Genomic DNA, 11,573 nt, shown 5'->3' with positions numbered 1-11,573 from the left:
CCCTGCATCGGCAAGCGGATTCTCAACCACTGCGCCACCAGGGAAGCCCTCATATGCATTTTTTTTTACCTTTTGCTTTTCTCACTCAACGATACTTAATGGAATCCTACCACATCATCTGACATAGATCAAATTAGTTCTTTTCAATGGCTACATGCTGTTTCATGGCCTGTATGTGCTATAATGTATTTAGACATTTCCTGTATCGGAGGATATTATATTCATTTTGCTTCTTTCTCTTTTTGCCATTATGAAACATGCTGCAATAAACATCCTTTTTACATATGTTTTATGTTTGTATTTTTGTGGTGTCTATTCTTAGGAGTGCGACTGATGAGTTAAGGAGATAGGTATTTTTAAGTTCCATAAATGCAGTAGCCATATTGCTTTTTAACAGACTGTAATGCTTCACATTCCACTAGCCATGTATGAGTGTGCCATTTTCCCCACCTCTCTGCTAGATATAGGTGTTATAAACTCTTAAAATTTTTGACTCGTCTAATGGGTATGACATGATAGTTTGTTGTTACTTTAATCTCTCTCCAATCAGGACTTTAATTAGGATTCTTAACAGATTTGCTGAATAAGCCATATGAAAGCCCAACCTGTTTGGACACCGCAGCCACATCTTGAAATGCCAGTGAGACATGGATTGTAAGGGATCAGGGGATGACGACGATAGTTCGGTAACAGTAAAAAGTTGGGCGTTTGGATTCTAAGACATCTGTTAATGTGAAAATGTTGCATAACACTGAGTTTTTCTGGGAAATATGTCTTTGCATGTATGCAAAACCTTCTTCCCCAGATCCCTGGCAAATTATCTTGCAACAGAGATCATTTTTCTAGGGAAGTTTAGTACAGTGGTAAACAGATCACGTTCAAGAAGGGATTATATTTTATATACCATATTTTATCAGGAAATTGATGCCATAATATAGTAAAATTTATATTATGAATAGTTTTTCTTAGCTTATAATTAATCATTTTCACAGTAGTGACAGCTACCATGTATTGACTTCCTCCCTTGTAGTAGGCACTTTAAATAGTTATTTCATTTAACACCAACCCCAGTTCTTCAAGTTAAGTAAAATTTTGCTTTGAGAGAAACTGGAACCTATCTGGTAAGTGCTGGAGTTAAGGGTTGTACCTTCAAATTCAAAGCACCTGACTATTAAAACCATGCAGTCTTTTGATTAGATACAGTATAAAAGAGCTTGAAGACTCATGAATAATTTTTTAACCTGCGTTTTAACATAAATATAGACCACCACAGTCTAGACCTTATCAGTACCAGGGGCTAATTTGAGTTTGACCTTTTTCTCCTTCCCTTTGTCTGGGATCTGGCAATGATGATAAATAACATTACTAAGGGTTCAGTAATTAGTGAGCATACGGCTGAAAGATAGTGGGCTAGATGCTCTGGGTATTTGGTAATGTTTATTGAGTATCCATTGGATAGAGCCCTGTTTTATTTTATTTTATGGCAAAATAAAATAAGAAACAAGATGCTTATCCTTTTCTTCAAAGAGTTTAACATTCAATTGAAGATAGACTTGGTCATTATACTACAAAATAAGGGGAAATTTTATACTGAAGGTACAGCAGGTGGAGTGCCCAGAGTTTTTAGAGGTTAATTGGGGAAGGTTTCTTGGAATAGGTAAGTTTTGAGCCAGAGTTTTAAGATGATGGATGTGAACAGGTGGCAGATCTGAGTTTCCTAAAAGATAGTATACTCAGAGAGTCAATTCCGACTTGGAATGTTTCATAATTTTAAAGAGTGGAGTGTCCCTTGTCACACATCTTGAAATTCTAGATTGAGGATTCTGTTTGATGAAATCCTTTTCTAGGCTCTCAGTTAAGTGTTGTGCTTCTGCTTGTCTTTTTTTTTTTTTTTTTTTTTTTTTTTTTTTTTTTTTTTTTTTTTTGGTACGCGGGCCTGTCACTGTTGTGGCCTCTCCCGTTGCGGAGCACAGGCTCCGGACGCGCAGACTCAGCGGCCATGGATCCTCCCGGACCCGGGCACGAACCCGTGTCCCCTGCATCGGCAGGCGGACTCTCAACCACCGCGCCACCAGGGAAGCCCCTGCTTGTCATTTTGATTGCTTGAATTTGTGGGGATGAAGTTTAAATATATGATCTGGATTCAGAAAATAATTTTTGGTTCTCTGTTGCTTTTCATAAAAATATAAGGTTTACAGGTAATTTTAATTATTCTTTACCATTCACGTAGTTTTACTAATCAGAAAACTTACTGTTTCCTTTTCTTAAGTCTAATTACAAAAAACTTTATTTCTAAATTAGTAATTTAAAGTATAAGTAATGTTACAGTGTATGTCCCTGTGTACACAAACCAAAAAAGAGAAGCACTCCTAAAAGTATTTAAGAACACTCTTTAACAAAAACATTCTTCTAACAACAACAAGTTAACTGTTTCCTAACAAAAAGGCTGATGTGTTGATATGTTCAGAACCGTAGGCTGAATTCGGACCAGATGCAGCATTTATCTTGAAATTACCTGAGAATTTGAGACCTAAGAAATTTGAGAAGTCTAGGTTAATTTTTTTTTTAAATTTTATTTATTTATTTATTTTTGGCTGCGTTGGGTCTTCATTGCTGCGCGAGGGCTTTTCTCTAGTTGTGGCGAGCGGGGGCCACCCCTCATTGCAGTGCATGGGCTTCTCATTGCGGTGGCCTCTCTTGTTGCAGAGCACAGGCCTTAGGCGCATGGGCTTCAGTAGTTGTGGCACGCGGGCTCAGTAGTTGTGGCTCACGGGCTCTAGAGCACAGGCTCAGTAGTTGTGGCGCACGGGCCCAGCCACTCCGCGGCATGTGGGATCTTCCTGGACCAGGGCTCGAACCCGTGTCCCCTGCATTGGCAGGCGGATTCTCAACCACTGCGCCACCAGGGAAGCCCAAGGTTAATTTTTTTTAACTACAAAGCAAGTAGTAGTCAATTTTGAATTTTTAAAATTAATTTTCAATTATAATAATTGAAAATATATAATTTATATATTTATATAAAATATATTTATATATAATTTTCAATTATAAAACAAGATAGTATTTGTTTTCTTAAAATAACAAAGTTGTACAAAGAAGGCCCAATCCAGCTTTGAACTTTCTCAACCATTTACATTTAAAGTTATGAAATTATTTTCATCTGAATTTAACTGAATCTTTTCAGTGGGCCTATGCAGCCTTAGATAGTTTATTTTTAAAAAGTATCCTGGGAAATGTTGATAACTTCTTTGCAGTACAGTCTTGATAAAATCTTTTTGTTGTTGAATAGTATCAGAGTCTCAGGTTAAGATGGTTGATGAAGGACTCTACTCTCTTTAAAATTCTGAAGCATTCCAAATTGGAATTGACTCTCTGAGTATAGGGAGCTCAATAAACTCGCTATCTTAGGGACCTCCCCGGCAGTCCAATGGTTAAGACTCCATGCTTCCATTGCACGGGTCACGGGTTCGATCCCTGGTCGGGGAACTAAGATCCCGCATGCCACATGGCGTGGCCTAAAAATAAAATAAACTCACTATCTTAAAGGACTAAAACTGCTTTCAGACTCCCAAATTACAGACACCATGTAGTTAAATGGCTCCCCTGTGTGTAGTGTCCTTGGATTGGAAGTTGTGTTTATCTATGTGAACTAGAGAACTGATGCCTGTGAAACAAAACATGTAACCCTGGTGAGTGAGTGGCTGCTGAGCATCCTGACTTCTAGGGAAAATGTCTGGATTTGCAGAAGAATTAACAGGCAGTATTCTTGCTTCAGTGCAGAAAAGTGAGGGGAGATGGCTTTCTGCTGGAGGAGTTCTAGCAGCTTTTGATTTTGAAAGATAGAATTGAAGACAATGAAGTATTGAAGACAATGAGGGATTGAGAAAGAGCCAGCAGAGGGACTTCCCTCCAGTGGCTAAGACTCCGCACTCCCAATGCAGGGGGCCAGGTTCAATCCCTGGTCAGGGAACTAGATCCCACATGCTGCAACTAAGAGCCCACATGCTGCAACTAAGATCCTGCATACTGCAACTAAAGATCCCACGTGCCACAACTAAGACCCGGTGCAGCCAAATAAATAAATTAATTAAAAAGAAAAAAAGAGCCAGCAGAAATGTAGTTTGACATCATCTGATAGTTTTTTCCTCAGAACTGTGCACTAATAATTTTGTTACCAGTTTATAATGTGGGCGGCTTGTTTGGCTGGTGACATCTGGACCACTGAAGAAGCGCAAACGGTGGTATGTTGTAGGGCTAGCACAGGCAGTTACGGGGAAGCACGAGCGCACAGATTTCTAGCCTCATTAGATCAGCACTCCAGTACCTAAAGGGAAGAAACTGGCTTTGTGGCTTTTTTAGGCTTGTCTTGCTAATACACAGCACAGTCCAGAGACCTTGAGGCAGAATGGAGCATAGCAGGGGTGCTCGGTTGTTCAGAAGCTTCTCTAGCTGCTGGCCTCCCTCTGCACTAATGACAAGAAGGGGACTGGAGGAGAGTAGCAGCAAAAAAGGTGTCCTCTATGGTATTAGGTGGGCAGAAATATCCTGCGGTTCCCTGGAAGCATGACGGGTAGACTTTTACTTCAGTTTAAAAAAAAAAGTGTAGACTGTACTTGAAATTATTCTGTTTGGTCTGAAGCATCACTGCCTGGTTTCATTGCAAAAGGAAATTTAGGGAGGAAAGTTTAAATAAAATCATTTTAGCCTTTAAGGTCTGGGGTCCCAGGGAAGACAGTTTCTTTTTGTGTTGTACAAAGTCGTTTGTAAACAATAAACATTTTATTTATTTTTATTTCTATTAAAATATATATATATATAAATTTTTTTTTTTTTTGGCTGCATCAGATCTTAGTTGCAGCACTGGGGATCTTTCGTTGCAGCGCGTGGGCTCTTCTTTGCAGTGCACGGGCTTCTCTTTAGTTGTGGTGCACAGACAGGCTCATTAGTTGCTGTGCGAGGACGCTCTAGTTGTGGCATGTGGGCTCAGTAGTTATGGCATACGGGCTTAGTTGCCCTGCGGCACGTGGAATCCTAGTTCCCTGTCCAGGGATCGAACTGGCATCCCCTGCCCTGCAAGACGGATTCTCAACCACTGGACCACGGGGGAAGTCCCCCAAAATAAACATTTTAAAAAGGTGGCTAAGGGCCTCCCTGGTGGCGCAGTGGTTGCGCGTCCGCCTGCCGATGCAGGCGAAACGGGTTCGCGCCCCCGTCTGGGAAGATCCCACGTCCCACGTGCCGCGGAGCGGCTGGGCCCGTGAGCCGTGGCCGCTGGGCCTGCACGTCCGTAGCCTGTGCTCCGCGACGGGAGGGGCCACAACAGTGAGAGGCCCGCATACCGCAAAAAAAAAAAAAAAAAAAAAAAAAAGGTGGCTAAAACATTATTGAGTATGTGATTATAGGGAGGCAGCAGCCTTTTTTTTTCCTTGAGAAACATATTAATTGGTGTGCCTCATTCTCCTGAAGACATGATTACTCAAAGGCACAGCCAGTTAGAAAACTCTTCTTCCATCTTGGTTTTTCTGTTTCAGAAAGTTCTGCTTGCAGTAAACGGTCAGTCTGCAGTCTGGCAACTCTGCTCCCCAATTGTGTGCAGACTGCTTATCAGTGCTCTTCGTTGTTTCTGGTCTTTGCATGACTCAGTATTACTCAGAGTCCGAACGAAGGAATCCCAGGAGAGATTGTGACTGGCTCCCTTTTTTGGGTGATGGTTTTTATTTAATTTACTAGGTCTTGTAACATAGGCAAATGTTAACAGTTTGAGAAATCCTAAAGGAATGTGAGTTCCAAGCATGACATCTTTACAAGAAAACAGTTGTGAATTCACTAAATGTGAATTTAGTAATGTTAAACAGATCTTTTTTATACCTTTCTCCCCCTGTTTTCTACTCTGAGTAATTTTGTCCGTTTAATGGGAGAGCATGGGCTGCCCTAGAAGTGGAAGACTATAATTAAACAATATTAAAAAGAACCATTTGCTGAACATTTTCTGTACATGTGACATATTGATTGTCTCATTAAATTCACCCTACAACCATATGAATTTGGTGATGTTACCACCATTTTCATGTGGGATGAAAGCTCAGAGAGGTTAAGTGACTTACCCAAAGCCAGACTGGTGGTGGGTAGTAAGAGCAAGAATTTGAGCAAAGATCTTCCTGGTTCCAAGTGCAGAGCTCTCAGCCACTGTCACATTGCTTCTATCCTGCTTCAGAGGGGTAGAAGATCTCAGTAGGTCTCGGGCAGAAGAAAAAGCAATCTGGTTCTCTTGCTTGCTTTGGTGGTTCATTTGTTTACTGTCTGTGTCTCCCTTCTTCCCCAGCACCTAGCATGTACATAATGCACACTCAATTAATATTTACTGAATGAACAAGTGTGTACAATTAACCATGGAAAATGGAAGTGAACTGACATTTTTGTTTGTAAAATTTTTGTAAGTATATGCTATATTTGTAAATATAGTAAAGTACATCTCAGACTAATACTTATCAGGTTTATTCATATATAGATATTTGAGAAAGAATAAAACATTTACAGTTCTATATGATTTGTGGAGATTATCAGCAAACAGCCTGACCTCTCATTTCCCTTTTCCTAACCAGTCTCCCACGGCTGGTCTTGGTTCTCTTCATTTCACACTGCTGTCAAAGTGCTCTTTCTTTCTTCCTTTCTCTCTTCCGTTGCCCAAGAAATTGTTATTGTCACACCTTTTGCTTTTTAACATTTCTCTCCCTTTGGTTGGAATTCCTTTCTCCATCTTTTTGGTTTGACTTTTTAAAAAAACTGTTCAGGACTTGGCTCAGGTGTCTTCTCTGACTCCTTCGAACCTTGTTAGGTCCCCTCTTTGTGTTCCCATCGGAGCACTTGTCATGCCGACGGTTGTATAATTGGGTACACGTCTGTCCATTTCTTTGAACAGCCTGTATTGTAAGCTCCATGAAGGGAGTGACTTGAGTGTTTTATCTCTGTGTCACGGTGCCTGGCACGTGGTAGGCAGACAGTAAATATGGAATGAAAAATAAAACAAAGGGTGTAGCTTGCCCAGTCCCACCATACATCTTAGAGAGCCATTCCATTTTAGAGATGGAGCCGGTCAGCTCTGGCCCCTTCCGTTTAGAGATGAGGGTGACACCCTGCAGTCCTACAACTAAGTAATTAGCAACGCAGCTGAAAAACGGGGGTCCTGAATTCCAGCCCAGTGTCCTTTCTTTCATTGTTTTTTGAAACAAGAATTTTTTTTTGCTTATTATAAAGGCAGTAGTTGTTTAATGTAGAAAATTTAGAAGATACAGATAAACAGAAGGGAGAAAGAAAATAAAAGCATACTATTCCTACCACCATCCTTCCACTCTCCTCTGTGCACATGTTTATCTATGTGTTACATAATCGTGTGATGACAACAGCTTGCATTTACTGAATCTTGTGGAATAGGCACTGTTCTGAGTGCTTTGCATGTATTATCTCATTTATTACAGCAGCCCTACAGGATGAATACTTAGGAATGGAATTGCTGGGTCATATGGTAAGTCTTTGTGTAAGCATTTGAGGAACTACCAGGCTGTTTTCCAAAGCGGTTGTGCCATTTTATATTCCTACTAGCTACACAGGATGACTCTCCGCAGAGTTTTCAGATAAGTCTTTCTGCACCCCTGCAACATCTGACGACCCGAATCAGAAATCCCCAAAGCTTTGTTATCCCCACTTTTACAGATGAGGAAATGAAGGCATAGAGATGTTGAGTATCTCAAGGTCATACAGCTAGTAAGTGGTAAAGAGAACCAAGATTTAAACCCAGGCAATCTAGTTCTAGAGCTTGTATTCTTAACTACTATTCCATTCTGCCTCTATGCATAATATTTTATAATCTGCTTTTTAAAAAAATTGAGATAAATTTATATACAGTAATGGTCACCCTTTTCAGGGGTACAGTTCAGTAAGTTTTGGTAAAAGGTAAACCACCACCACAACCAAGAGATAAAGACTATTTCTATCAAAAAGTTCAAAAAAAAAATTCCATTGTACCTCTTGGTAGACAGTCTTCCTCCCTATTCCCAACTTCTGGCAACCACTGATCTTATTTCTGCCCTTATAGTTTTGCTTTTTCTTGAATTTCATATAAATGTGTAATCATGTAGTGTGTAACCTTTTGTATTTGTCTTTTTTTACTTAGCATAGTGCTTTTCAGATTCATACATATTGTTGTAGTTCGGAGTTTTTTTAAATTGCTGAGTAGTATTTCATTGTATGGATGTACCACAAGTTGAAGGACATTTGTTTTTCTTCTGGTTTTTGGCAATTAAAGCTGCTGTGAATATTCACATACAGCTTTTTATGTGGTCATATGTTTTCATTTCTCTTTGTTTAAATACTCAGGAATGGGATTACTGGGTTGTATGATAAGTGTAAGTTTACCTTTATAAGAAATTTCCAGACTGTTTTCCAAAATAGCATTATCATTTTGCATTCTCCCCAGTAATGTCTGAAAGTCCCAGTTTCTCCGCATCCTCACCAGCAAATTATCAGTAGTATTTGTATTCTGATATTAGCCAAATAATTCTCTTCACATAATCTTGTTGGGAAAAGATGTTGCTTAAATTAAGGATTTCTGATATATTTTTTTTCTTTTTCCTTTCCCTTTTTCTTTCATTTCCATTTTATAAATATTTATTGAGCGTCTTACAATGCAAGGGGGTGAATGAGGTTGAGTGACTCTACTCAGAGCCCCCTGATTGGCGCTTTGAGTAGGGGCCATGCAGGTGATGGTGAAGCGGTTGATTCTTATACTTCACCTATTTTCCTACTGGAACAAATTGCTCAACGTGGAGGTTTTTGCTTCTCTGCCTCTACCCTGTATCCCTTGCTCAGCTTTCAAGTGCTTAGGAACCTTGTGGGGAGAAGAATATGGTGGCTCATCTGACACCAGCTGTGCTGCCAGCCTTTCACCACCACCTGCTTTAAGTGAAAATGCCAGTGAGTGTCATGGTGGCAGCTATTTGCATAGTTAGCTGGGTAGGCTTTTCAATTCAGTCTGTTAGTATAGTTGCCCTGATTGCCTACTCAGCAATTTGCATGATGTGACTGTGACACCTAAGGAGTAATATCAAAGGGTAAGGTAAGTCGAGGCCGACAAGGTAAGAATATGAATCTCAGATTCTTGGGGGGCTGCCACTGTTGTCACAATACATTGTCTCTGACACTAGCCAGCTTCTTAAGAGCCTTTATTTTCTTTCTAAATGAGCAAGTCAAGTATGTACTGAGCTATATCTTCTTTTAGAGATTTTATCAGCAAAATATTTTGCTAAGAAATATCTGTCTCTTCACTCATTTGTTCATTCATTGGGCACATTTGCTAATTAACCACTATGTTTGTGCTCCCCTTCTTAGTGCTGTGATATGGCTTGTTTCAAAGTAAATTCTTCCTGAGTTTTTCTCTTAGAATCTTCCCCTCCTCCCGATTGGATATCTTTCATCTATAAATATTTTAAAAACAAATGTCAAGTGAAATAAAATAGTGTAGTGTTATAGCTCCTTGCTCCACTTCGGTGCAGACTTTGCACAAGAAAGGAGGGAGGTAGAGAAGAGGCAATCTGGTCATGTGATGCTGCCTGTCTGGCAGAAGCCTTTTGGTTCTGAGCAGAGAAACCAACTGTTTACTATTTTGGGTGAATGAGGTTGGTGGGTTGCTATGAGCATTTTCTCTAAGGGAACCCTCTTCTCTTCCAGCTCTGCGCATTGAAATAATATCAATCCTGCTTTTTGGCATTTGGGTAGAGGAGGGAGGTGTCCGCTTCGAGGCCCAGTGCTGACAGGAAGAAATGTTTTCCAGGAGACTTACTGATTCTGACCTTCTGCTTTTAATGCCACACTCCCTAAGTAAACTTGGGATCTAGCTGTTCTTGCAACCCTTAGGGCTACAGAAATGAAGTGCCCACTTTAACTTAAAGAGCAATGCTAATCAAATCTGCAAATAATAAACGGCCTCTTTAAAGAGTGAGGGGAGGAGGATGAGTTTGTTGCAGCACTGGCCTTTGGAGTCCCACATCTCCCCCAGGCTGGAGGAGAAGACCAAGATTTATCAACCCACCTGCAGGATTCTGCCACTCTCATGGATTGTCCTGAAGCCGGGAAAGGACAGCTACTCAGCAGTGTGCCTGGCCCCTTATCACAGTTTACGGGAAGGTTGGCATATTTATCCCTGTGGGATTTGCATGCTTTTGTTTCCTCCTCTATCTACTGCCCTCTTTTATCCCCTCACTGTTTCTCTGTAGCCATCCAAGCTTTGACTTTGGATGGTTTTTATTAAAGCTTATTGAGCACTTAGCAGATAGATAACTGAGCAAGGACCTGTAGGGTCCTGTATTTCATGACCTGATAGGACAGTGTTTAGGATGTTTCACTTTCTTATTCCTTTTCTTCCACCCATGCAGAGCTCATATATCAAAACTAGATTATGGAAGAATGGAGAAAAATCTTTTCTTTGGTAAGATGGGATTTTTTTCCCCTGTATGTGGGTCGAAACACAGTGTTTTACCAATAAAACATACTCTGGCCATGGGTGCTGTACAAATCAATAGGCAGCTATTGATGATGACTTCAGTTTCTTTTGTTAAGTACTGAAAGCAGATAGATAACCTCTAAGATCTCGCAACATTAAGATACCATCATTTAAAATAAAATAACACTTGGAAGGCTTTTTATTTGTATTTCATGTTAGTTTTGGTTAGGGTGAACAATTTGGACTGGCCTTAGCGATCTTTTTAGTAATTGCAGAATTACATTAGAATTGCATCCAAGTGTATGGAAGATAGCAGGAAACTGTTTATTAGGTGAACATCCATAAAGGAGCTTTGCCTTGTGAACATCCCTGAAAGTTCTGAAAAAACTGCTGAAACTGCTGAAAAAAAATTCTTTCAGAAGGGTTATGGGTTATGAAAAAAGGGAGGATAGTGACTTTGTCCAAATTCTGTCAAATGTGAATGGAAAAGAATTATCAACATTTTCCCCCTCCTAGCTTGGAAATCCTCTATTATCCGTTATCAGAATTTAAATACAGTCTCTATTATTGGTTACATAAATGCTGCTTTTCTAAAAACTTGGATATTTCTTTTGAATTTTTGAGATCTCTTTGGGACTTTACTGACATTTGACAGGATGACTTGAGCATGTGGAATTAGCGATGAATGAATTCATTGAAGAGGGGAGGAGCATTTATCAGTGCCCAGTTTGCAAAGGGATTACTTTAAAAAACTGGTTGAGAGGCAGTTGATTTTTCTTTGACTATCTAGAAGTGCTCTAATGTCAAAGAAGCACCATGGCAACATTAGAGGGAAGGTTGTTTGAGAGGCAGAGAGACAAAGTGACTCCGGACTTAAAGCTTTGGGCTGCTACTGTTAACTTTCTGTATTCCAGAGGACTATAGTGTTCTAGATTCCCAGTCTGATCATTAAGAATATCTTTGTTTTAAGTGCAGGAGTGTATAGGAAATAGAAATACAAACTTCTTGTCATAAGTAGGGTCACAATAGTAATTTTAGACAACTGTCCTAAGCAATTGACTATGTTTTTCTGGTTTTA

At 39.9% G+C, this 11,573-nt stretch overlaps 1 protein-coding gene across 5 annotated transcripts in view; it reads left to right on the top strand.

The window, feature by feature from the left end:
• The window catches only part of MRTFA (myocardin related transcription factor A), a 205,537-nt gene that overhangs the window by 132,166 nt on the left and 61,798 nt on the right, over positions 1-11,573 (top strand). Inside the window, exon 1 of one of the 5 annotated variants that reach the window (XM_028490659.2) lies at positions 9,913-10,179. The exons of the other annotated variants lie outside the window; for them this stretch is intronic. Within the exon in view, the coding sequence (XP_028346460.1) occupies positions 10,005-10,179 (175 nt within the window). The 5' untranslated portion in view covers positions 9,913-10,004. Of the gene's footprint in view, positions 1-9,912; positions 10,180-11,573 lie in introns of those variants that run through there. 5 annotated transcript variants of the gene reach the window in all.

This window comes from Physeter macrocephalus, chromosome 6, assembly GCF_002837175.3.
Source record: "Physeter macrocephalus isolate SW-GA chromosome 6, ASM283717v5, whole genome shotgun sequence".
NCBI lineage: Eukaryota > Metazoa > Chordata > Mammalia > Artiodactyla > Physeteridae > Physeter > Physeter macrocephalus.
Note: the sequence above shows the minus strand (reverse complement) of the source record. Positions and strands in the feature narration are given on the sequence as shown.